This window comes from Leishmania braziliensis, chromosome 27 (assembly GCF_000002845.2).
Source record: "Leishmania braziliensis MHOM/BR/75/M2904 complete genome, chromosome 27".
In the NCBI taxonomy this organism is placed as follows: Eukaryota; Euglenozoa; class Kinetoplastea; order Trypanosomatida; family Trypanosomatidae; genus Leishmania; species Leishmania braziliensis.
The window spans coordinates 490,180-516,100 of NC_009319.2; the positions used below are offsets into that span (position 1 = coordinate 490,180).

The 25,921-nt window shown below is 56.2% G+C and overlaps 6 protein-coding genes across 6 annotated transcripts; all 6 read right to left on the reverse strand.

Annotated features, from left to right (window-relative positions):
- Positions 1-2,369: 2,369 nt before the first annotated feature.
- Positions 2,370-2,708, reverse strand: LBRM_27_1290 (putative histone H1; the record flags this gene model as incomplete). The annotated part of the gene is made up of 1 exon (XM_001565838.1): positions 2,370-2,708. One exon carries the CDS (start codon positions 2,706-2,708, stop codon positions 2,370-2,372), a length of 339 nt encoding a protein of 112 aa, XP_001565888.1.
- A 5,188-nt stretch (positions 2,709-7,896) lies between these two features.
- LBRM_27_1300 (conserved hypothetical protein) lies at positions 7,897-9,162 on the reverse strand (the record flags this gene model as incomplete). The annotated part of the gene is made up of 1 exon (XM_001565839.2): positions 7,897-9,162. The coding sequence occupies one exon, from the start codon at positions 9,160-9,162 to the stop codon at positions 7,897-7,899; it is 1,266 nt and encodes a 421-aa protein (XP_001565889.2).
- A 3,891-nt stretch (positions 9,163-13,053) lies between these two features.
- Positions 13,054-14,724, reverse strand: LBRM_27_1310 (putative translation initiation factor eIF2B subunit-like protein; the record flags this gene model as incomplete). The annotated part of the gene is made up of 1 exon (XM_001565840.1): positions 13,054-14,724. The coding sequence occupies one exon, from the start codon at positions 14,722-14,724 to the stop codon at positions 13,054-13,056; it is 1,671 nt and encodes a 556-aa protein (XP_001565890.1).
- Positions 14,725-17,372: 2,648 nt separating this feature from the next.
- On the reverse strand, positions 17,373-18,662 carry LBRM_27_1320 (conserved hypothetical protein; the record flags this gene model as incomplete). Its single annotated transcript, XM_001565841.2, has 1 exon — positions 17,373-18,662. One exon carries the CDS (start codon positions 18,660-18,662, stop codon positions 17,373-17,375), a length of 1,290 nt encoding a protein of 429 aa, XP_001565891.2.
- A 1,813-nt stretch (positions 18,663-20,475) lies between these two features.
- On the reverse strand, positions 20,476-22,032 carry LBRM_27_1330 (conserved hypothetical protein; the record flags this gene model as incomplete). Its single annotated transcript, XM_001565842.1, has 1 exon — positions 20,476-22,032. The coding sequence occupies one exon, from the start codon at positions 22,030-22,032 to the stop codon at positions 20,476-20,478; it is 1,557 nt and encodes a 518-aa protein (XP_001565892.1).
- Positions 22,033-23,419: 1,387 nt separating this feature from the next.
- On the reverse strand, positions 23,420-23,719 carry LBRM_27_1340 (putative histone H1; the record flags this gene model as incomplete). The annotated part of the gene is made up of 1 exon (XM_001565843.1): positions 23,420-23,719. The coding sequence occupies one exon, from the start codon at positions 23,717-23,719 to the stop codon at positions 23,420-23,422; it is 300 nt and encodes a 99-aa protein (XP_001565893.1).
- Between the last annotated feature and the right edge of the window lie 2,202 nt (positions 23,720-25,921).

The following is a 25,921-nucleotide window of genomic DNA, read 5'->3' on the forward strand; positions in this document are numbered from 1 at the left end:
GCCCCCTGTCGTCTCGCCAGTTCGACATCCTTGTCCTTTGGTGTGGAGCAGCTGCAGCCACGTAGCTCTTGTCAAGGAGCGCCGTATCGTGTAGCGTTGCTTCGGGGGATGTCGGCCTGGCGTCTGTGGCCGGTGGCCAGGTCCGTCATTCATACAGCTGGAGCCGGCGCCTCGGACATTACCGATTTCGAAAGCCTGTCGCCCTTGTCTTTGTGCTCCAAGCAACAGTGGCCAAGGCCAAGCGGAAGCGAGAGGCGCACGCGACGGGTTGGCAGCGCCAGCATTGGGACCCCAATGCGTCGCAGCATGTCATCCGCCACCGCTGTAGGGCCCCTGCTGAGCGCCATGGGGAGGGAGAGCGAGTCGGTAGCAGCGGCCACACCTGCTTCGCTGCGCCTTAGCGGACCCAGATGTCCTCGCAGCAGGTCAGGCCCAGCCCCACTGCTTCACACCCAACGCGGTAGTCGCAAGCAAGGAGACCGCAGCCTCCTGCCGCTGCATCTGTGAGTGTAGGACTATCATACAGCATCGCGGCCGCTTCTGGTCTGATGCCTGCGCGTCCCGCACCACCTGTCCACACTGAGTAAGGGAACCTGCGTCAACAAAGACTCCACACACAAAAGAGAAAGAAGAAGCGAGCGCGATGCTGCACCTAAGCAAATACACACACAAAAATGATGTGTCCACCACCACTTTGCCGCAGGCACACGGCATACACACACCCAAGAGAGAGAGCAAGACGGCGTGGGCACCGCAACGACGCAGACTGGCACCTGTTTCTTTATGTCATAGTAATCCGCGATCGACAACTAACGAAAAACAAAAAGCAAAAACAAATAGGACTGAGGAGGACGAGAAGAGAAAAACAGTACGTCACGCCAGAAAAGAGAGAGAGAAAGATACGGCGCACACACGCACACACAATATAGGCGGCCCAACTGTCACCCCGTCAAGCAAGAAAGGAAAAGAAAACCGAACGTTTCGGGAGGGAGGTTGGTTGGTTAAAGAGAGGGAAGAGGACCAGAGCAAACAACACAGCAACAGCAGGACACGAGCCAAGGAAAAGGAAAAAATAAATTGCGGAAACAGTCGGAGTGAGGAAGAACAAAAAAAAAGGCGGGGTGGGCTGAAGGCGAAGCAGTGAAATGAGAACGGCTGTTGTGAGCCGAAGCTGAAGGTTGAGAAAGAGGGCGTGGAAAGGTAAGCGGTAGAGAGAGAAAAAGAGGCACTATAGTGAAAACAGAGGAAACTGAGGTTAAGCAGTCGACTGAGTAGATAGAGGTAAGAGGAGAAGTGGAGATGAGTTGGCGGGCGAGGATACGTGCACTGGTCAGCCCGTGCACGTGTATGTGTGTGTGGGGGGAGGGGGTGGGCGTGTGTGTGTGTGTGCCATTTAAACATCACGGATGATGGAGCGATTCAAGTCGGCAGATAAAGGTAGTGGGGAAGAAAGAGCAGGTCTAGTAAAAGAAATATAGTCGAACAAGGCATTCATTGAGCAACGATACAATGTACTCTCGCTCTGCAAAGGTCACGCACATGCCCGTGGCATCGTCATGGGCAATAGTCTTGCATCTGTCCCCTACGCACAGCATCGTTTGTGAGGAACTAGAGAGCGCCTCTCCCTCTCCATACCTCCCCCCCCCCCACTTTCCGCGCCCTCACTCAAAATTCCGGCTGTAGGCTGCGCCGCATAACCTTTTGCGGGATGACAGAATCTGAGGGCCCTACGGGGAAAGATAGGGAGAGGGGGGAGAGAGGGGACCTCCACTACTGAAGGCCACACAGCCCAAAGCAAGGAAGAGAATCACCAAATGAGAAAGAGGGCAAGTAGAAAGGTGAGCACTACGCTTGCGTGTGGATTCGCCTCCCTGTCTCCCATTCCCTCCTTACACCTCACGATGCGTGCTTGCGTGTGCGTGTCCATACAGCAATCGTCCCCGCTTTCTCATCCACATCTTTTTTTTTTTCGTGCTTCGGCTGCAGCACTTTTCTTCGCTTTGAGTTTGGCAGGGTTTCCCTCATTTTTGTCAAGCCTCCACCCCCCAACACCTCACGGTCTACAGGGCATTCCCACAGCACATCAAAGAGGGTACAGGTAAATACACCACCAGCAGATACCCAAGTTCTCCACTGACGAGTCAGTCACACGCACTGGGGAAGACGTAGACGCAGAAGGTGAGACAAAGCATGACTGGAGAAGCGAAAAAAAAAAGTAAAAAAATGGAGTTGAAGAAGAGAAAGACGGAAAAGAGAAAATCGTAAAAGAGAGAGAAAGAAAGGGATCTATGATGTGCCGGTAGGAGAGGGGGGGCACATGTGCTTCGGAAGAGCGTACAGTCAGCGACAAACCAGCGTCAAGGTGCGACTTACTTCTTCGCCGCCTTCTTCGCAGTCCTCTTCGTAGCCTTCTTCGCCGCCTTCTTCACAGCCTTCTTCGCCGCCTTCACAGCCTTCTTCACGGCCTTCTTCGGTGCAGACTTCTTCGCAGCCCTCTTTGCCGCAGCCTTCTTCGGTGCAGCCTTCTTCGGTGCAGCCTTCTTCGGTGCAGCCCTCTTCGGTGCAGCCTTCTTGGCCGCAGCCTTCTTGGCCGCAGCCTTCTTGGCCGCAGCCTTCTTTACCGCAGCCTTCTTCGGAGACGGGCGGGGAGACCTCTGCGGCGAGTTCGAGGCGGCCGTAACGGCAGCAGCGCTGGAGTTAGCGAACATCTTTGAAGGGGTGGTTTGGGAGTGTGGGGGTGTATAAATATGGAGAGGTGCGTGCTGTGAGTGGCGGGAGGACTGAGGAGAGCTAGCGCCGTAGGGTGTGATGAGTGCAGGCGGGAGTAGGAGCGTGGGGAGAGGGGACGGCGTGTGTGTCGACATCGAAACAGGAAAGAGAGCGAGAGAGAAGGGACAGAGAGGAGTGCAGTGCAGGCAACGATGCTGGACGACAGTGGGTGGAGGTGCGAGAGAGCAAGCGGCCGAGCCACGTCGTTGGCGAGCACATCACGTCACCCAGCCCCTGCCCTCCATTCGGCAGCGCAGACACACACACGCCGCGACGGTGCCATGCCAGCGGAAAGCAAGCAGGTGAGGGGCAAACGCGCAACAGGGGGTGCGTGTTCGTCTGTGTGGGGGTGGGGGGCATTGCGAGCCTTGCAGCGTGTCAGGCCCAACGGCAGCACGCACGCTCGTTCTCTGAGTGCATCCCACACTGCGGCCGCGGTGGACATGACATTCAGAGCGCCTGCTCTCGCAGCACCGTCTTGAGACGTGCGCAGCGGCTGGCGTGCGTTCCTCGTACTTCACATCATGAGGGCCTGCGCGCAGCCGTGGGGCGGGTGGCACGGGGAGGCAGCACGTGACGAGGTAGGAAAGAGAAGCAACATGAAAACGAGAGAAGAGAACGAACAGGGTCGCAAGCAAGCCAAGAAGAGAGGGAGAATCGCCAACGCCAACACGCACACGCCCACTCACACACGCACGCGCCATCGCCAGTAATAAACCACCCTCAGCCACCGCCAGTGCCGCTCGGCGGCCCGGACAGAGCAAAAGAGGCGCATGAAAAGCACGGGAAGAGACTGCGAGGAGACACAGCGGGCACGCACGCACGCAAACGCGCGAGGGTGGCGCGGTGGCAGGCAGCGCCAAAGCAAAAAGGCGGACAAAAGGGAGGGAGAAGGCGTGCGCGAAATTGCGCGAGAGAGGCGCGGCAGAAGGCACACCGCCAACTCGGTGGTGAAAGGGGGAAAGCAGTCGGAGATGGGCCATCACGTCAAAGACGCCCACGAGGAAGAGCCCAGTGGAACGCACGTGGCCAAAAAAGAGCGCGTGCAGGCGAAGCCACAGAGACAAAGGGGAGAGACCACAGACCAGCGCCACTGGACGCAGCGGCAGAGAGGAGGAGAGGGCGGCACAGAGTTTCCCAGCAACAAAGCAGTGGCACAGAGAACTACCGGAAAAGTGGAGTGAGGGCGCCCCCACATTCCCGTAGTACGCCTCGTTTTCCGCTTCTCAACGCGTCAAACTCAACCACGAACACGTCGGCCAACATGCGCATTACAGCCGCAGCCCATCTGTCTCTGTCGCACCACGGCTAAATCCCGGTCGTCGAGGACGAACCGTACCTGCCGCCGAATCGGGTCATGCGTCTCACGGGATCCTCGTGTCCCTCCTCCCTTCCTCAGGTACGTGTCGTACCATCGACGTCACACGAACTCGAGGCTAGACGGCACGCCCTGATCCAAGCGGGCCGCGGTCCAGATTCCTGCTCGATGGCAGGAGCAGTGGTGTCTGTCGTGCTGGTAGCAGGGGGTGGTCCAGGCACATGGCGGGGGAGCTCGGGGAAGCAGCGGGCCAGCCTCAGGTCAAGGCCCTCGGACACCCTGTACCCTGCCTGGGTCCCATACCTCCCCCTCCGCCCCTTCAAGCTCCGACATTGCACAGCATGCTGTGGTGGTTCTCCACAGTCAAATCTGGTGGACTCGATGGTGTAATAGGGGGTGTGCCCGTCATGCCTTCGGCATCTGGGCTGCATCCGCCCACCCGGTCAGATGCGGGAGACGCCGCGTGCTCCGCACACACACACACACACACACACAGTGGGGGTGATTCGTGTGGATCCCTTCGCGCCTTTTTCCTTGATCACCCACGCTCCTCTGGCCTCTGGATGCCTTATTTGAACGTGGTGTGCCATGCCAGCTGTGCTAGAGCGCGCGCGCCGTGCTCGCGTTTCCGGATCCCGGGGCCTTCTTCAGGACGACGACGTTGCCTGGGGACGTCGCGACCCTCACCCGCCGCTCTGTTCGACGCAACGGGGTGCGTCCTTGGATGGCGTGCCCACATGTGCCGCGACAGGCCGGACGCTGCCATCGGCCTGTGGCAGCAGGAGCACTCCGTTGTCTCCTCAGCCTGCACGCTTGTCAAAGACGTGGGTGGGGCGGGCAGAAGGGGGCGTGGACAGGCAATGGGCCTGCGCACAAAGAACCCATCGCCTGTCCTTCCGAAAGGCCATAGGGGGGAGTAGCGACAGGCACCCGACAGGGAAAGCCCATGCAGCGCGAGGGGGACGTCCGTAATCACGCCATCGCGTGCAAGATCCTGGCGTCACAGGAGGGGTGCGTTGGGTGTCGAGCAGCCCGTGAATCTCGCGGGGCACATCGGGCACAACGCCGGGTAGCACACCCTCATTGCAACGCAGGAAAAAGCAGGCGGGGATGAGGGTACCACAGTGCCAGCGGGGTAGTAGGCAGCACACCATCTTGTCGCTGCCGGCCCTCTCCACCGCTGCAAGGACCCAAGGTACAAGGAAGTGTCTCCGTGCGGTGCTTGGTGAGGGTGGCCCCCTGTCGTCTCGCCAGTTCGACATCCCTGTCCTTTGGTGTGGAGCAGCTGCAGCCACGTAGCTCTTGCCAAGGAGCGCCGTATCGTGTAGCGTTGCTTCGGGGGATGTCGGCCTGGCGTCTGTGGCCGGTGGCCAGGTCCGTCATTCATACAGCTGGAGCCGGCGCCTCGGACATTACCGATTTCGAAAGCCTGTCGCCCTTGTCTTTGTGCTCCAAGCAACAGTGGCCAAGGCCAAGCGGAAGCGAGAGGCGCACGCGACGGGTTGGCAGCGCCAGCATTGGGGCCCCAATGCGTCGCAGCATGTCATCCGCCACCGCTGTAGGGCCCCTGCTGAGCGCCATGGGGAGGGAGAGCGAGTCGGTAGCAGCGGCCACACCTGCTTCGCTGCGCCTTAGCGGACCCAGATGTCCTCGCAGCAGGTCAGGCCCAGCCCCACTGCTTCACACCCAACGCGGTAGTCGCAAGCAAGGAGACCGCAGCCTCCTGCCGCTGCATCTGTGAGTGTAGGACTATCATACAGCATCGCGGCCGCTTCTGGTCTGATGCCTGCGCGTCCCGCACCACCTGTCCACACTGAGTAAGGGAACCTGCGTCAACAAAGACTCCACACACAAAAGAGAAAGAAGAAGCGAGCGCGATGCTGCACCTAAGCAAATACACACACAGTCCTAAACCAGCACACACAAACACACACATACAGAGAGAGAGAGAGAGGCAGGCAGGCAGGCAGGAGGTGAATTACCCAACACCTTCACTAATGTGACGGTAAGAGAGGGATGCAAAGGGCCACAAGAGACTGAAAGGAAGAGCGGCTGAAGAACGCGCACGAGAGGAGCAACGGTAATGTGCTAGAGAAAACACTAATGGGGCAGAAATTAGTATAAAATATCAGCAAAACTGAAAAGGGTTGGCGAAAATATATAAAAAAACGGAAGCCGCATCGACACAACCTGCACAGCACTGAGTGTGAGTCACGTGCATGGACGGGGGAGTTGCACGGAATAGAAAATCATGACAAGTAATTCGATACACGGAGGAAGACGAAGCGAGACACGTAACACCACAACGGCAGCAAGTCAAGAAACAGACAGACAGAAAAAGGAAAAAAGTGGTGTTCACAGAACAATAACTTCCGCGATGTTTGTTCTCAATTAGTTTGGCCTCATCGCTGATTCACGCCTCTTTTCTTGCCTGCGTTCTGATTTGTTTGTTCAAAAGTTTCGCGATTCGTTCTCCCGCTTCGCCGTTCTCGATCAAGTCCTCTTCCTAGCTCGGTGCTATGGAATCTAGGCGGACGTGAGCTCCTTGCCTTTGATGAAATGAGGGAGAGCAGACGCGGAGAGGTACGTGTCGCTAAAAGTCACTCATCTTTAACAAAACCCACTAAAGATGAAGAAAAGGGGAACGACAGAAGAAAGAGCGCGGTGCAACAGCGAAACCATCCACTCTTTGAACTCCAGAGGCACACAGCCTTATCGACCCTACCCGCAGCAGCGTCAGCCTCGTGAGCTCGATCAAAAGGCAGCAAAGGTTGTTTTCCCATGATGCTATTTCTGGTTCGTTTACATGTGAAAGGAGTTCATGTAAAGCTTTGGGATACACAAAGACCGACCTCTACAGTCGAATACAGAAACACAAGCAGCACAACTCGGCTATTCCAACTCTCCCCCGATGCAGTATCCTTGTAGCCACCTCGGCAGACATCACTCTGTCAAGCTCTTGCTTTTCTTCTTTCGCAGCTATTATAATTGCTTAGTGCTTACCTCAGATTTCCTGCGTGCTGGCATACATCTTCACCTTTGTTTGTTTTTCTCGCCAGGATGAGTGGAGGCAGAAATGATGATGGGCAAATGACCCTTTTGCACACGGATGCGTGTGTGCAGAACGAGGTGATAAGACGAACAGTAAAAATAAACTAAAAACGAAAAGATGGGGTGACGCGAGTCTCTGGCAAGAGCCACAACCTGTTGATTCAACAACACGGCGTTTCGTTGGCCTGTGTGTGTGCGTGTGTGTGCGTGTGTGCTTCCTCTCGCAGTTTCTTCACTGGCCGCAGATGAGGGGGGAGACGGCTTCCAAGGAAAGAAGAAATCTGTGCAACAAAAGGGAAGGAGGGGGGCCAGCAACCGCAAAACTTGAATGCACCATTACATGGCCCGCCTTGGTTTCACACACATACATGTACATACAGACACACACACACACACACACACACACCGCAATCCCACACGAGGAGGTAAAATAAAGGAAGCTCAGATGGAGAGAAGCAAAGAGGGATAGACGAGCACTACACGCAGGCACACTCCGAAGGAGAAACCACAGTGGAGGCGAGAGAGGCCTGTAGATGGGAAAAAGAAAAGGGCACCGCAACACACAGAAGTACATCCGCGACACTAAAACGAAAGCAAGCAGGTAAATGGTAGACAGTCGAGTGCACGATACCAGCATCAGCAGGTAACAATGGGAAGACGAAGATACGATGAAAACAAATAACCGCCCTAGAAGAGCGAGGTGTGGGGAGTGGTGGCGAAGAGACGAAGAAAATACTTTTGAGAGCATTAACTCCCCTCTACATGACAGCACACGCCACCGGTAACTTACTGCGCGAACGCCGAGCATTCTGAAGGCTTGGATGCACTGGTGGCGGAATTGACGACGGGAACGCGTTCTCCGCACCACGCTGCTGCTGCTCTTCAACCGGTCCTAGGGAAGAACGCGACAATGGAACGTGTACAACGTTGCTTGGCCGCTGTGAGTTGAAGCTATTGTCGGACCGCAATGTGCTGGAAAGGTACCTCCCAGCCTCGGCGTTGTGGGGCGGCACGCGACTAGGCAAGTCCCTTGGTGAGCCACTGTTCAGCACACGCGATGGCTGTGCGGAGGGAGGAAAGCGCGGGTCTCCGTGGCCACGACGCTGCGCTGCCCGAAGATACTTGTGCTGCAGACTGCGTGCGACTTGGGCATCGCGCATCGTGGTAGCTTGCTGTCGCGCCATTCCAGCTGAATCTGCGGCTGAGCTATGATGCGCCACCTCAAATTCGCCTACACCTTTGAGTGTTGCGGCGCAGCACATTGGGCACAAGCTGCTGCGCTGCTTCCATTCCATAAGGCAGGGAAGATGAAAATGGTGCTGGCACGCGCCGTGGAACATAGGGTTATCATCGCTGTAGCTCTCCAGGCAGATGCAGCACAAATCCTCCTCCTCCGAAACCGCAACTGAGGGTTCGCGCGAGTGCAGAACGCTCGGTGAGTCCGACGCGAGCGTCTTCACAGAAGACGTGGGAGATGGCACAGATTCCTCCGTTGGCCTAGAGGTCTGCGCGGAAGATTCCAGCGATACCGAGCTCCGCACCCGTCTCGAGACGCTCCGCTTCAGTGGCGATTCACCCAGGTGAAGGTTAGCGGTGGCCTTCATGGTCTTCGGAACCGCAGAAAACCTGCGTTGCTTGCCTTCCGCTCTCAATGATGAGCTGCTTTGTAGCTCCAGAGATTTCCGAATCGATGCGGAGCTACTCAGTGACCCCGAGGCATCCGATTTCCGACGTGGTCGCCGGTTCGGTGTGAACGAGGCGAGGGTGTGATCCCGTTCCTCCGACGTATTAACTGTCCTTCTCATCCTGCTCGCAGATGCGGCCGAGGCGCAGGGCCATCTGCCGCTCGAGGTCAGGCTCAGGGGCTGCGATGACACGACCGCCCCGCCGTCGCACAAATCGATCAGGTTTTCCTCGACGAGGTTGCTCTTGACAGGTGAGCAGGCGCTGTGGGCCACGTAGCGCCTCCCCGCGCTGGCAGGGGAGCGAACAGTGGAGCCTCTATTATCCATTGCACTCAGCATTACCAAGAATAATAAGAACGATTGCAAAGCCAATGAGAGGCACCGCGACTGCTCCAGCGCAAGGAACAGAAAAAGGGTGTGAAACAAGGAAAGAGACCAGGAGAGAAGAGGAAAGGGAAAAAAAGGCAGCAGCAGCAGCCCTCCCCCGACCCGACTTCAGACACAAAGCGAAACAGATGCAAGAGCGGAAACGAGGTGAAGAGATGCACAGAACAAGAAGCAGTGGGGGAAACGGGTTGAAGAGAGAGGGGGAGGAAGGGGCAGAGTGAAGCAAGGAAGCACAGCGAAATAAGAGAGCGGCAATGATGGCAAGAGAAGAAAGACAAAGAAGTTCGAAAATGAACAGATACACGCGCAGGCAGAGATTCAGGGAAGCAGAGGGAGGAATAATGTGGAGAGAGCAAGAGACACTCGCCTGAAGCAGAAAGCAGAGATGAGGCGGTACAAAGAAAGGCGAGAGAGAGAGAGAGACAACCACAAGAGGAAAACAACGCAGACAGTGAGAAGTAGACAAAAAAGGAGACACAACAACGAGAGAAAAAAAAAAGGAGCTCCGCACAGTCACGCCTTGCTGCTTTCAGTTGATGTCTATCGGGGCCTGTCTGCGGACTCTCTCTCTCCCTTTCTCTCGCACTGTGAGTTGGGTCGGAATGGAAGAAAGGGTGGAGAGTGTGAAACAGCGTACGAGACGCAACACCGGAAAGAGGGGGGACGAGGGTGCCCCTTTCCTTCAATCCCGCAAGGTGCTTGCCCCTTTTGCAGCCTACACTGTTATGGGGGTGTCTTGTGTGGTGTAAAAAGAAGAAAGATGTGCCCTATCGAACTTTCGTCTTCCCTCCCGAGCCGTCTCTTGACTGGGTCTTTTTTTTCTGTCTGTTGTGTCTCCGGGTGGGCTTCTGTAAGTTAGCGTACGTCCCCGGGGGTGAGTCGCGGGATGGCAGCGGGGGGGAGAAGGCGGAAGAAAAAGGGGCAGTGGTGTGAAGAAGGATCCCCTGATGACGGAAGAGGTCCAGCAGTGGCCGCTACTTGGCGTTGATTCTGTTATGGTCAATCGTCACTCCTAAATACCCCGCCGAAACGGCGCTAACAAAGACGAAGTTGAAAACGAAAAAGAGAGGGAAAAGAAAGCAAAAAAGTGAAAGTCGTGCAGGCGTGGGGAGGGGGAAAAGGGAGAGAGAAAGGGGGGAAGAAAAAACTGAAAGAAGCGGACCACTACAAGTTACTCCAGACAACTTATCTATCGATTGACGGAGCGGCGCTGGATGGCAAAAAGCACGCACCACACGCAGAGAACAACGACCCGCGAAAGGAAAAGCGGCAAAGAACCCCCCCTCCCACCAAAGAAAGAAAAAAGTCAAGAAGATGAGGGAAAACACAAGAGATGATGCACCGCGTATCTTCGTATCTGATGTACGTACTACTCAGCGCTTGAGGTGATACCCTACAGCATATATATATATATGGGGGGGGGGGGGGAGGAAGTACGCCCTCCGCTCCGTTCCTTCTGTTTGGGATGAAGGAGAGGCTGGGGTCGAGGAAAAGAGAATCGGCTGTCTCGCTCCCCTTTATAGGCTCCTGTTGTGCAAGGTAGACGAGTGTACTGAGCTTCGCTTTCCTTACCGGTGTGCTGCTCCTGCACTACCCGAACAGACACTTGCCCACTCCCACGCCTTAATTCTTCCTAATACTTCTCTTTTGTTTTCAGCAATGCCGAGAGAGCACGCTGAGGAAAGTGGAGAGGGTCAGGTGGCGGTCTGCGCTTGAGTAGTGACGTTTAAGCAAGAGAGACAAAAAAAAAAGACTAAGAGGGAAAGAGCCAGAAGACGGAAACGCTGGAGGAAGAGGAAAGGGTCGGTGAGATTTAACGCGCTTGATGACGTTCCCTGGTTCACAGAGGGAAGAGAGAGATGTGACAAGGACAGGGAAAAGAAACGTGGGAGAAAAGGCTGAGAAGGGTAGGGGAAGAGATGCGCGAGAGGGGGGGGGCCTATCACAGGAACGAGAAGAAAATAAGAAAAAAAAAAAACTACGCGCTCCCCGAGGAAACCCTGCGTGTGTGCAAAGGTTGCCGTAGGTGATGCGGCGAGAGAGAGAGAGGGAAAGCTGAGGCCGTTGCTAATCGGCAAAGGTGACGCAGGACTCACAGAGAGAATTGGCGAGGAGGAGGAAGCGAAAGAAATACAAGAAAGGAAAGCAGGAATTTAAGAAAGTCACCAAACGGAAAGAAAGACGGGCAAATGAGGGCTAACACACTTTGAAGTGTCCCCCACCCCCTCACACTCAATACACGCGCACAAAGAGAAAGGCAGCTGCGTGCGCGATGAGGGGAAGGAGAGGAAGAGAGGTGTGTGAATGTGTATGAATACGTACGTGGGTGTTGCGTGTGGGTGGGTGTGTGGGTGGGTGGGTGAGTGCGCGGCCTTACATATCAGTCTTAGTGTCTTGTGGCTCTCGGCCAGGTCGCAGCAGCTGTACCTCCCTTTGCTTTTTTCGTTGTGGAAAGGGAGAAGGGGGAAAGTGGGTATAAATTGATGTCCCACCCTTCTCTGACGCGGTGCACGATGGAGAGAGAAGAAGAGAGGAAAGACAGCAGTGCTTTCACACAGCAGTCGTGTCTGTGGCTGGGCTATATGAGGGTAGAAATGGGAAGAGTAGGTGAAGAAGAGAGAAGAAAGGTGATGTACAAGGTGTTGGCGAATGTGAAGGAGAACGTGTTCCGCGCGACGCGGCAGTCGCTGTCACGTACCGGTCAGATGAGCGAACTCTCTCGTCGCACGTGCAGCACGCGTGGAGAAGAGAAGTGGAAAGTAGGCAGACAACAACAGCGAGAGAAAGACAGCATACGCGTCGCACACGCGCACTAGCACACCCGCGGTGGCTAAATACACGTATCCAAGGAGTCAGGTACAGCAGCAGCAGCAACAGCAATGGCAATCGAGACAAGGGAAGAGAGACGAGAGGTGCTGTGAATGTGAACTATCCGAGGAGGATAGATGGGACAGAGGTAAGCAGACGTGTACCAAGACCGATACGATGGCGCCAACCAGAAAAAGGGGGCGTATAGAGACCAAGAGATGCAAGGGGAAAAGAAGGAATGGAGGACGAGTGAAGCTCCTCGGCGTACGCACACAAATGATGTGTAGAGTTGACCCACAGAGATGAGAAGGAAAGGGAGGAGGAGGAGGAATCACACAGGGAGAAGGAGTGACACCGAATACATCAATGGACACGCAACCTCTTCTCTTGGCAAAACACGTCGAGCTCTGACTACACCGTCTCTCTCTCCTCTCCGCTTTGTGCGGGATTCCTCCTTTCGTTTTCTTGAAGGGGAGAGCGTAGCACACATTATGCGCATGCCACCATCCCTGTAATGGTGTTGGTGCGTGCCACGCCTGAGAGAGGCCGAAGCACAGAAGACCTCCGTGCACCACCACCACCCTTCCCAGGTTTGCATCAGAGAGACTGCACTACGCTCACGTGAGCAGGAGGTCCTCAATGCAGACAAGTGCATGAAATCCACCTGCTCGTCGCCACTGCTACATAAAACGCACAGAGAGAGAGAGAGGTTGATAGGAGTCACCGTGGTGTAGAGGCAGAGGCTGCCAATTTTCTCTCGCCCTTTTCGTGGTCTGGTTACTCCCCTTTCTACGTCCTCACTTTTGCTGCTGTTTGGAAGAAGAATTCCTCTCAAAATGGCACCACACACACACAGTGAGAAAGAGTTACAGCGGCAACACACTCACACGAGAAACGAAAGGGCGCAATGCCTCCCTCTGTCTTAGGAACAACAAGCCGCCATAATACGCTACTCAAATGAAGAGTCCACGCCGCGGCGAGCGCGGGTCAGATGCTGGGCGCAGCATGCTGGCCTTTCGGCAGGATGTCTTTCGCTCAGCCCCGAACAAGATTCACGAGCTGTGACGTGTCGCGGCCCTCACGATCCTTAATGGCTGCCACGATGGCGGACGTGTGCAGGCATCCCATCTCGCAGATGATCATGTCTACGTTCGAGGCAGGTGTCAAGTCGTAAAGGTAGCCAGAGGCACTCGACGAGAACGAGGCTGAGACACCGCCGCCGCTGCGTGCGAAGAAGTCGGCACTCCGCGCCGGTGTACCCCAACCTCCAGACGCACGTAGCTGAGGAGGAGATAGCGTGGGTGGGGTGAGGTAAACAAGCGGGCTGTGCGTGCCTGTATCGCTGCCGTGCACGTCGGCGGCAGGCCGCATGTCCGCGAGCTTCGTGTTCTGGGCCAAATTTCCCACCCACACCTCTGGCACAAATTTGTAGCTCTCACTAAAGCATAGCACAGGCTTGCGGAACAGCTTCGCGCAGGCCGCCACCAGCGCCATGCCGCAGCGGCCAAACATGTCCCCGTTCTGCAGCACAGCCGAGGCCCCCATGAATACGCGCGTGCACTTGGGCATCAGTGTGCAGCATGCCGTGATGAGGCCGTATGTAACACCAATGCCAGCGCTCGAGAGCTTCTCGGCCAGCTGCCTGCCCTCAAAGAGCGGCGCCGAGTCGATGACAATGACACGCTTTGGCTTGCGCTGTGGGTCGCGTGAGCGGGATAAGAGAATGTACTCGACCAGACTACTGCGACCAAACACTAAGATAGTGTCGCTGTTCGAGACGTACGGGAGCGAGCGATCCTCCACAATACTCTTGAAAGACATCTTCAGCTCAGCCTCGATGACGTCCAGTATCTTCAGTGTCACTTCACGCGGATCACCGAGGTCCTTAATGAGATCAGCCATATTCGGTTTGGGGTGAATTACCTCATCCCTCAACGCGACGAAGCGGCGCACGAGCACATCCTTCACGTGGCGCATGCTGGCCGAGGCCTCCCGCTTGCGACGCACAAAGTCAAAGTTGATCTGGATAAGCTTTTCAAAGGCGGTTGTGTCCACCTCGTTCAGCGAGGGCACGGCGAGGACAGTTGTTGCGCGACTGAGCTCGCGGAAGGCAGAGATGAGCGCCAAAGCACGCGCACTGCCACCCACGAGAAGCATTTGCTCCATCAGCACAGCTAACTCCGCAATGCGGGGGTGCACGACGCCGTCGTGCGGTGGCACATGCAAACACGTGAGTCGGTTGGCATCCATGGCGCGTTGAACGAGGTCGTGCAATCTCTTCGCTGACGCCGCCCGCTCCTCCTCAGTGATCTCCTTCGCAGGCTCAGCGCTCTTCTTAGCTTTGACCCTGCTGCCCCTATCGGCTGCGACAGTAACCAACGCTGCTGGCGAGGCTACAGCCGTCGCAGGGGTCGTGGTGAGCGGAGCGGACGCAATGTGCACCGTAGACGGCGCTGACGGTGCCCCGCTCAGGGCTTCGAGGCGGTCGATCTCGGCGACCAGTGCCGCCGCCTCCTCCGTAGCGGCGGAGGTGTTGGCATCACTGCCGCCCGCCTTGATCTTCTTCTGTACCTTTCGCAGTGCATCGCGCTTCTTCTTCAGCTCGCGCTGCGCCTTCACAGCGGCACGCGCATCTTCGGAGTCGCTCCCAGCCAGCCGAAGCTCTGCCTGCTTCTTTGCCTCCTTTTCCTCCGCGGACGACGACATGGGCTGCGCAACTGTGTACCTCTGAATTACAGTCAGTGGAGCCGACAGAAATCGAGAGAAAAGACAAGTTGAACGAGTGGGAAGGAAAGTCAATTGAGGCAACCTGACGTCGGTTTTTTTTTTTCTTTCGTCGTTTGGTAGGGGCGAGGAGGAAGATAAGAGACAGAGACGTTGTGGGTAGTAAACAAGTTTTTAGGCTGAGAACGCGGCTGAGTGAATTGCCTCGTCTGTGCGTGGTATACCAAGAAGGGGAGAAAAAAAGGGGGCGAGCAGCGGCACACAGCTCAGTATGCGTGTATGGGTTTGAATGAAAGAATACAACACCCCAGAACGCGCAAGCACACTGCGTGTAAGATACGGCGGTGTCCAGGGACTGAGAAAAGGTGAGCCACAACACGGGTTGTGGTGAGGTCGGGGGAGAAGATGGGAGGAAACGCAGTCCCATACATGTATCACAACCATGTGCACACAGAAGAAGCAAGAGAGTATTTTAGGGGAAATTGGAAACAGCGAGAGAAACAGCAGAGCAGAAACAAGCCACTTGAAGAAGTCGGGCAGACTGGCATCTCATTGTAGTGAAGTATGGGCCAGCCATGCAGAGGAGGAGCGACTTTCAAGTTGTTGTTGCGTGCTGACCCCTCAGCCGTGCGCCTCTCGCCGACGGTATCATCTTTAGAGCTGTTCGCAGAGTTGCCCACTCCGTTATGAAAGCCACTCAGCACACTACTTCCACGCGAAGAGGTAGTGAGCTCACATCGCTCTCTCCCATGATTACGTAATGACCACCAGCCCTTTTTTTTCCCTCACTATAGGACCACCATAACAGTGAAGTGCAATGGACAGCTCTTGACGCTGCAAAGCAGTGCTTGTGGTCCTCCATTTTTCTTGCTGGGCCAAGTATGAATTGGCGTAGTGCCGTCTCTTGCTATCATCGGCCTCGATTGAGTGAGATCGCGAGAAGGGTGCCCAACACGCCAAAGCGAGGGTAATGGAAAAAGATGCCAGAAAAGAGCGAAACGGACAAAAAAAAAAGACAGTACAGATAACAGAATGGGGGGATTGAGAAACAGAGACTTCATACCAGGCACACAACCGTACACTCGCGGACGCCACGACGGCACATATCGCAACACACCTGCGCCTTTCACCCACCCACCCTGCCAACAGAGACACGGCTCTGCTGCTCTTGCCACTACACAGGAGCATGAAGAAAAGGATGAGAGAGGGAGAGACCTCAAAAAAAAAAAAACATCATGGCACTCAAGGGAAAGTGAAGAAGGACGGTACAGAGACATGGACACACACACACACACACGCACATCCGCGTACAAAGACGAGAGAGAGGGAGAGACGTGAAAGACGTGAAAGCACAGAAACAACAGAGAAAGGTGGAGACGAGATTAACTAATAGCCACACAGCGAAAGCTATAGATAAGAAACAAAACGAAGACGAGAGCGGCATTTGAGGGTCTGGTATACGCTGAAGGAGAACGTATGAGGATGAAGAAGAGGGACGAAGAAGGCAGCGGAAGCACAGGTGAGGACCAAGAAAGGCAGAAAGAGGGGAAGGGCAAAGAAGTGGGGGAAGCAAAGCACTGAGAAGAGAGTTGCTGCAGCAGCATCACCACAGTGTCCACAGTCATCTTCCCCAGTCCTCAAGCACCGCCACTCCCACATGCTCTTTTCTGCTGCTCAATATCATCATCCACCGTCTGCAGGGACGGAAACAAAAACACACAAAAGCACAACGACCAGCGCGATGACACGTCCGTACACAAATGCGCACGAAGTACGGGAAAGGGGAGGGGGGGCCTGATGAAAGGCGACAAGCAAACGAGTGACCGAGTAAAATAAAGATGGAAGCAGTGCTGCCTTGAAGCGTGCAAAAAACCTCTGAGAAGAGAAAAAGGCCGATAGCGGACTTTCCCCCCCCCCCCCCACCCCTCTCCTGAACAGTAAGTGAAAGCCGGAGATCAACTACAGGTGAAATGAAATCATTAGACACACCGAAACAAACCGCACAGACGTACCCATACACAGAGGGAGAACAAGAGAGAGAGAGGGGGGGCACAGATACACCAGACGAACAGAGTGGAAGCGGCGGAAAAGCGGCCACTGCACTTGACGACTATATGCTTTCAGAGAGGGGGGAAGAGTCAAGGGAATTGAATATGTGCGGAGGAGGCGCACGGAAGGTGACATGAACGAAGAGAATAAAGAGAGAAATGTCAGCTCTTATCGCGCAGCGACCTTCATCGCAGCAACAACTCCTGCGCCTTCCCCCTACCCACCAACCGTAGCTGACGCCGGCGTTAACACCTTCTTGAAGAATCGATCGGCCCTTGTTTACTCAGGGCAATGGTGTCAGCTTTTGAGTTCCCGCTGTCGAAGTTTGAAACACCAACACGCACACGTACACAGAGCCTTGTGGCCGAGAGAAGTATCACGCCACCGTACTGAAACAGTGGGGTCCGGCAGGCTGGCCACAAAGCGGCGTCACCCCGCCGTCCTCTCTAAACGTGATATCTTCGAGACGGCGTCGGAAGCAGCTCGCATTCACGCGCCGCCGGCACACGTGCAGGCACGAGAAAGGTGACAAAGCCAACGCTCTATGACTCACCAATGCCTCTTCTTGCCCATCATTTCCTTCACAAGCAAGCCTTGGGGGCAGCCTCGCGGTTCGCCTCCGACATCGGCTTCTCCTTACGGGCAGACTTCCTATAGAGAGCATCCATCTGATTCTGCAGCCTGGTGATAAATTTGGCATTCGCACTGTGCTCCTTATCGAGAATATTCTGCAGCTCGTTGAGGTAACGGCGATGTTCTTGGCGGAAGCGTCCCATCTCCACAACCGTGTAGTCCTTCGCTTGCTGCAACGCAGAGGCGCGCCACACCATCTTCTCAATCCCGCAGTCGACAGTGTCCATGCGAAGGGTTGCCAGGAGGTAGGAATCGTACAACCCGTTGATCTCCTTCACTAGTTCATCGACAATCTCCGCATCGACGCGCTCCTTCCCCTCCATGACATCACCGATGATGGCACCACCGACCAGCTCGAGGTGCATCTGAATCTTTGTAATTTGCATGGCGCGGTAGCGAATAGCCAGGTTATTCTCCTTGATGAGGTTGTCCTCTTTGGACAGCTCGTGCAGCGCGACGCGGCGGTCAAAGTTGCTGTGTCGGACGTAGTCCTCCTCGGTGAGGCCGAGCCGCGTCTTCTCGGCGATCTTGTCTCTGCGGGCAGTCGCACGTGCCACCATGTCGCACTCGTGACGCAGCGCCGCAAGCTTTGCCTTGCGCTCGGCGAGTACCTCGGCAGCCTCAGCGCGCTGGCCCTCCGCATCGGTTGTCTCCTGCAGAATAGTAGCAAGGCGCAGCAGCTCGCGAGACTGACCCTCCAACTGAATGCGCGCGTTCTCGCGCTGGCGGTACACCGCTGCGGTATCCATCAAGGCCTTGTTGTACTCACTCTTCTTTTGGAGGCCGGCCGCAGAGCGCGACGTCCCGTCAGAGTCCATGCCAGCCACTTCCGCAGTGCTGATGTACTCCTGCTCAGCCGCCTCGGTGCTGTCCTCAGCCTTGGCTAGGAGGGCCTGCAGAGCCTCCTTCTCCCTCACCAGCTCCTTGTGCGATCTGATGGAAGCATCCACGTCACCGCACTTGTGCGTCAGATCATCAATAAAATCCTGTGGAAGAGAGATCTTGACATCGCAAGTAGCAGCGCTGCGCTGCGTCGAGGCACGAGAGCGCTGCGACCTGGACTTGGCAATGCTGTCTGTGCTCTCCCGCATCTCCGACAGCTTGCCCTGAGTCACATCTGACACTTCGAGGGAGCGCTTTGTGGAACGCAGATACTCCACCTCGCTGCGAAGGTATTTCGCCTGGCTGTCGAGCTGCAACAGCTGCTTCGACAGCTCCAGTATGCTAGCAGACGACATTGTGGTAAACAATGGCCTTGTTCACGTTGAAGCGTGTTCGTCAGTGCCCCTCACCTTCTCGTACAAAATCCTACAACGCTGGTGAGGCGCGACGAAAGGCGGAAGGAAGAAGGCAAAGAAGTGAAAACGAAGTCCTTCGAAGTGGGTGCGCGTGTCTTGTATTTCCTCCTTAGTACCGCTCACAGTGAGCTATGAGAGCAAATCGTAGAGTGCGCGGAAGAGAAAAAGATGCGGGCGCAGACCTCTGCGTGAAGGAAGTGGGAATCAAAGAAAACGAAAAAGAAAAGGGAAGGGGAAAGGAAAAACAAGTGGGCCGTTGAGGTTTGTAGTGGTTGTTTGTGTTGTCTTCTTGAAGTGGTGCTTGAAGCAGCTGAGGTGGTGTTTTCGTGCACGGGGAAGGGCTAATGAGAGGAGGCGGAGGCGAATCCAGACGAGTCGCAAAAAAAAAAAAAAGAGGAGAGAGCAAGAAGGCTAAGATCAGCGGGCCAGTCAATAGCTCCTACAAAAGCCCAGCCACACGGAAGTGCAAGTATAAAGAGGGGGATGATAGCAAGCGCGAAACGGTGAGTACTAGCCGTGCAACAAGCTCCAGCAAAGGGGAGGTGCCAAGACACACCCGACTGAAATGGGTAGAGGAGGAGGGGGGTGGCGCCACGATAGAGAAAAGAGCGGAAGAAAGGGAAAGAGAAGAGGTTCAGAACATTCCCGTGAAGATACGCGTCAACCGCCCACGCGCTCCTACATTGGATACGTATCACCCAAGAATCACACAGTACGCGAAAGGGGCTACAAAGAAAGAAAGCGATGAGCAGGATGCCCTTCCTACTCCTCACCTCCGCTCTGCTTCCTGGGTCTCTCTCGCCCTCACCGCGACTCTTCGCCTCCGTCTGTGTGAGTCTTCTATGCCTTTTTGTTGTTGTTGTTGTTGTTGTTGCTTAGTGCCCATGCGCTGTCGATATGCTGCTTTCCCCGTTCTGTGTCCTCGTGCGCATTTCCCACCCAACAACCCCCGCGACCCCCGCGACCCCCCCCCCCCCACACACACACACACACCACCAACCACTTCTCGCTCTCGCACTTACCAACACATCAAACGGCACAAAGAGAGGGATAAATTGGCCGCGGTGAGTATAAACCAAAACCCCCTAAAAGAAGGGCGAACAGCACCGGAGCGAAGGTGTTGATGAGACAGAGCCGGAGGCGAAGACCGCAACGCAAAGGGACAGCATGCCGAGTAAGGCACAGCAAGGCAAAATAAAAACAAAAAAAAAAAAGCGGAGCAACCGTGTAAAAGATGGATGTGATATCCAAAACGAAAGCGACGAGTGCGAAGTGCAAGAGCACAGCATGCACAGTAGGCAGAGTGCAGCCAAACGTCAGCAAGTCCACTTCCATTGCTAACTTTGTAAAGGACTGTGCCAGTCTCAACGTAGGCTTGCGTCACGCGATCATACACAGGCACTGCGATGTCCCCTCAAACGTGTAACGGGAGATGAAAGCTGTAGCCGCGAAAGGCCAGCTCGGGCAGAGGAAAAGAAGAGCAGGCAACGCGCAGGATCGCACTCTGTCAGCCCCCAGCGGTTGCATAGAAGCGCTCCCTAAAGCCGCACCTGCGTGCGTGTGGGCGGGGCAGGGGGGCTTATCCACACACACACAGCAAGAGAAAGACGTGTCAACACCGAGTACATGGCGCAAAGACCTTCTTGGAAGAGCATACCCAGTACTGACCAAGGCAGATAACAGAACAGGCAAAACGAAAACTCAGCTTGTTTCCTCGCGGTACACTTGCGAGGGAAGAGGGGAGACAGCAAGCTCAATCCTCCCTGTCATCCTTGTTTGTCGGATGCGAAGCGTCCGTGCGTACTCCAGGGGTAGAGCCGTCCGCACCCTTCACCTTCTCCCAACCGCCAGTACCCGCCCGACGGCTTGGGTAGGCCAGCCCGTCATTCCCGCTAGATGATCGCTTTGGTAGAGACGATTCACGGTATGCAGGTGCAGCAGATGTAGCAGCGGTAGCAGCATGTGGCTCGTGCTCAAGCCCAAACAACTTGGTCACATCGGTGTCGACGCGCTGTGCATGGTCACGACGATCCGTAAAGCGCGTCGGTGCCGGCTTTGCACCGTGCTCTCGCGTGTGGGGAAACTGAAAGACAGCGTGCTCGGAGCTGTTGTCCTCGTGGACCTCAACGTTAGTTTCGCTCTGCATCTCCGCCTTGTTGTGGCGCATAATATCCATGAACTGATCGTAATGCCCACGCGGGTCGGTGAACCCCTTCGCACCCTGCGACCGCGACATCGAGAAGTTGAACTCCGCCGCCTCTTGCATCTGCTTGCGCGTCTGCTCCTCGTTCGCTGAGAGTCGTTCATTGTAGACAGGAACACCATGAATGGTGTCTACAGCACGCTTGATGCGCCGCGTGCGGTCGAGCCACCACACAAACTTTGCCTGGTTGCGCTCGTCCTTGCCTATATCTGCCGCGTACATGTGCTTGTAGATGTTGCTCCGCGTGCTAAAAAGCTTTTTGCGCATCGGCAGCACCTCTGGCTTTTCTGTCACCTCCTCCGCCATCACAACTGCCTCGCCACGCTCCAGCTGCTCTATGCGTCGCTCCTCTAACATGTCTTCCAACTCGCTCGCCTCGGCCGCCCGCTTCTGTCGTCGCTTTTCCCGGTCACTTGCGCCGAGATCGTCAAGAGCGCGCACGCCCCGGTGGCGATTTGTCAAGTATTGCTCCTCCTTCAGCACCTCCTCTTTGGTGTAGCCAATCTGACGCAGGATCTCCGCCTCGCGAGCCTTCTCGATTTGGGCCTTGCGTGCCGCCATGTGAGTGTTGGCATCGTCGATGCTCTTGTGTAGCTTTCCCTTGTAGTTTCGGTACTGTGTGCGGGGTAGCTCCACCGTGTCGAGGATATCCTGCAGCACCTGTCTTTCTAGTTTCGTATGACCCAGTAACTCATCGAGCGGCTTTTTGCGCTGATCCGGGTGGAGAACCCAGCGAAGGTCCTCGTCATCAATGCGACCGCGTACCAGCGAATATGGCTCATGCTTATCGCGCTCCCACGCAAGAGGGAGGTTGCCGCTAATTACTGTTTGGTCAGTACGCATGTTGTCAGACATCTCCAAGTACGTGTTCAAGTACCACCGCGGGGCTACATGGTCCGTCAGCTCGGTACTGCTGGACTCCTTGGACGTCTCCACGTACATGAGCGGTTCAGTGTTCACATCGTCCTGACGAGTGTTGATGCCAAGTGCCGTGAACTGCGGCTTCGTGAACTGCTTCTCCACTGGGTTCTTATCCACGCGTGGCATCTTCTTGGCCACGTAGCGCACAGGTGCTTCGCGCGCGGGCTTCGCACTTGCAACACCCATTGTTCTCCTCTGAAGCCTCTGCGGCAAACTTGGGTTCACTTACTCCACCCTTGTCTGTCTGTCTGTCTCAGTGTGTGTGTAAGGGGGAGGGGGGGGGGGGGGGTATGCGCACCGCCGTCGCCGCCGCAGTGGTTGTCCGTGCTGTTCCCTTTTGCTAACTTGATGCCCTCCCTTTTTTCTCTGTTCTTCTCCACATAGAGGTGAGTGCGCGACTGTTTGTTTTGAGCGTCAACGCCTCAGTAGGTAATGTGAGGTGAGTGTCGGCGAGAGAGGCACAACTCCGCCTCGTCATTGCACTCATGCGCACAGTGAGAAAGAGGGTCACTCTTGGTCACCTCGGTGCAACACGCATAGTTTCGCAAGAATCAGACAAAGCAGAGGAGAGGCAAAGATATAGAACAAAATAAAGGGCTGAAAAGCGCGGCCCTCTTCGCATACGGCAGTGACAGGAAGGGGGGAAGTGACGCGGCTGACTGTACCGTCCCTCACTCTATCACCTGACATGCATCTAGTGCGCAGCACAGAATTGTCCCCTCCCCCTCCACTCTCCTCTATCTCCCTCTTTGTCCCCTCCGCCCCCCTTTGCATATCTGGTGGAAACACCGTCCACAAGCTGTCTAAGCCGTCTGTGTCCTCGCTTGTCAAGCACCTCTCGGGTGCGTGCAACAGATCCTTTCCCCGCGTGGCGCCTCTCCTACTCCAGAACCTGCAAGCCCCTGAACAATTCGTGAAGGGCCGTGAAGACACGGAAGAGAATGTGTGGGTAACGCAGCGCACTAAGGCTTACGTGAAGTAGGCCGCCACTAATCAATGTCAGGGAGAGAGTGTCAGAGCACCGCAGAGGAAAGGAGGAGGGAGCCAGGGAAGAAGAGACCAGCTCCACACAGACAGCGCATCAAACGGGGGCAGAAAGAGAAAGAGGGAGCGCCAGATGCGGCGCGCCAGCATGAAGGCCATTCCGCGTCTCAACAGTCACCGCGCTTCCCTACTACGTCGGTAAACGCGCATGAAGGCAATCAGTGTTACGGCCAATGCCATAGCACTGGTTTAGGCAAGCCTTCTCCTGATTCGGCATATCTATTTGGAACTCTTGTCTTTCTTTTTCTTTTCCTTTTCCTTTTCCTTCTTCGCGTGCTGCTGGATATGCGCCGAGCTCATCAAGAGAGATAGATGAGGCAGTGACGCTACAACAAAGGAAAAGGGGGATCAAACAGAGCCAAAACACCAAAGTAAAAAAAAAAATGGAGTTGAAGAAGAGAAAGACGGAAAAAAGAAAATCGTAAAAGAGAGAGAAAGAAAGGGATCTATGATGTGCCGGTAGGAGAGGGGGGGCACATGTGCTTCGGAAGAGCGTACAGTCAGCGACAAACCAGCGTCAAGGTGCGACTTACTTCTTCGCCGCCTTCTTCGCCGCCTTCTTCACAGCCTTCTTCGCCGCCTTCACAGCCTTCTTCACGGCCTTCTTCGGTGCAGACTTCTTCGCAGCCCTCTTTGCCGCAGCCTTCTTCGGTGCAGCCTTCTTCGGTGCAGCCTTCTTCGGTGCAGCCCTCTTCGGTGCAGCCTTCTTGGCCGCAGCCTTCTTGGCCGCAGCCTTCTTTACCGCAGCCTTCTTCGGAGACGGGCGGGGAGACCTCTGCGGCGAGTTCGAGGCGGCCGTAACGGCAGCAGCGCTGGAGTTAGCGAACATCTTTGAAGGGGTGGTTTGGGAGTGTGGGGGTGTATAAATATGGAGAGGTGCGTGCTGTGAGTGGCGGGAGGACTGAGGAGAGCTAGCGCCGTAGGGTGTGATGAGTGCAGGCGGGAGTAGGAGCGTGGGGAGAGGGGACGGCGTGTGTGTCGACATCGAAACAGGAAAGAGAGCGAGAGAGAAGGGACAGAGAGGAGTGCAGTGCAGGCAACGATGCTGGACGACAGTGGGTGGAGGTGCGAGAGAGCAAGCGGCCGAGCCACGTCGTTGGCGAGCACATCACGTCACCCAGCCCCTGCCCTCCATTCGGCAGCGCAGACACACACACGCCGCGACGGTGCCATGCCAGCGGAAAGCAAGCAGGTGAGGGGCAAACGCGCAACAGGGGGTGCGTGTTCGTCTGTGTGGGGGTGGGGGGCATTGCGAGCCTTGCAGCGTGTCAGGCCCAACGGCAGCACGCACGCTCGTTCTCTGAGTGCATCCCACACTGCGGCCGCGGTGGACATGACATTCAGAGCGCCTGCTCTCGCAGCACCGTCTTGAGACGTGTGCAGCGGCTGGCGTGCGTTCCTCGTACTTCACATCATGAGGGCCTGCGCGCAGCCGTGGGGCGGGTGGCACGGGGAGGCAGCACGTGACGAGGTAGGAAAGAGAAGCAACATGAAAACGAGAGAAGAGAACGAACAGGGTCGCAAGCAAGCCAAGAAGAGAGGGAGAATCGCCAACGCCAACACGCACACGCCCACTCACACACGCACGCGCCATCGCCAGTAATAAACCACCCTCAGCCACCGCCAGTGCCGCTCGGCGGCCCGGACAGAGCAAAAGAGGCGCATGAAAAGGACGGGAAGAGACTGCGAGGAGACACAGCGGGCACGCACGCACGCAAACGCGCGAGGGTGGCGCGGTGGCAGGCAGCGCCAAAGCAAAAAGGCGGACAAAAGGGAGGGGAAAGGCGTGCGCGAAATTGCGCGAGAGAGGCGCGGCAGAAGGCACACCGCCAACTCGGTGGTGAAAGGGGGAAAGCAGTCGGAGATGGGCCATCACGTCAAAGACGCCCACGAGGAAGAGCCCAGTGGAACGCACGTGGCCAAAAAAGAGCGCGTGCAGGCGAAGCCACAGAGACAAAGGGGAGAGACCACAGACCAGCGCCACTGGACGCAGCGGCAGAGAGGAGGAGAGGGCGGCACAGAGTTTCCCAGCAACAAAGCAGTGGCACAGAGAACTACCGGAAAAGTGGAGTGAGGGCGCCCCCACATTCCCGTAGTACGCCTCGTTTTCCGCTTCTCAACGCGTCAAACTCAACCACGAACACGTCGACCAACATGCGCATTACAGCCGCAGCCCATCTGTCTCTGTTGCGCCACGGCTAAATCCCGGTCGTCGAGGACGAACCGTACCTGCCGCCGAATCGGGTCATGCGTCTCACGGGATCCTCGTGTCCCTCCTCCCTTCCTCAGGTACGTGTCGTACCATCGACGTCACACGAACTCGAGGCTAGACGGCACGCCCTGATCCAAGCGGGCCGCGGTCCAGATTCCTGCTCGATGGCAGGAGCAGTGGTGTCTGTCGTGCTGGTAGCAGGGGGTGGTCCAGGCACATGGCGGGAGAGCTCGGGGAAGCAGCGGGCCAGCCTCAGGTCAAGGCCCTCGGACACCCTGTACCCTGCCTGGGTCCCATACCTCCCCCTCCGCCCCTTCAAGCTCCGACATTGCACAGCATGCTGTGGTGGTTCTCCACAGTCAAATCTGGTGGACTCGATGGTGTAATAGGGGGTGTGCCCGCCATGCCTTCGGCATCTGGGCTGCATCCGTCCACCCGGTCAGATGCGGGAGACGCCGCGTGCTCCGCACACACACACACACACAGTGGGGGTGATTCGTGTGGATCCCTTCGCGCCTTTTTCCTTGATCACCCACGCTCCTCTGGCCTCTGGATGCCTTATTTGAACGTGGTGTGCCATGCCAGCTGTGCTAGAGCGCGCGCGCCGTGCTCGCGTTTCCGGATCCCGGGGCCTTCTTCAGGACGACGACGTTGCCTGGGGACGTCGCGACCCTCACCCGCCGCTCTGTTCGACGCAACGGGGTGCGTCCTTGGATGGCGTGCCCACATGTGCCGCGACAGGCCGGACGCTGCCATCGGCCTGTGGCAGCAGGAGCACTCCGTTGTCTCCTCAGCCTGCACGCTTGTCAAAGACGTGGG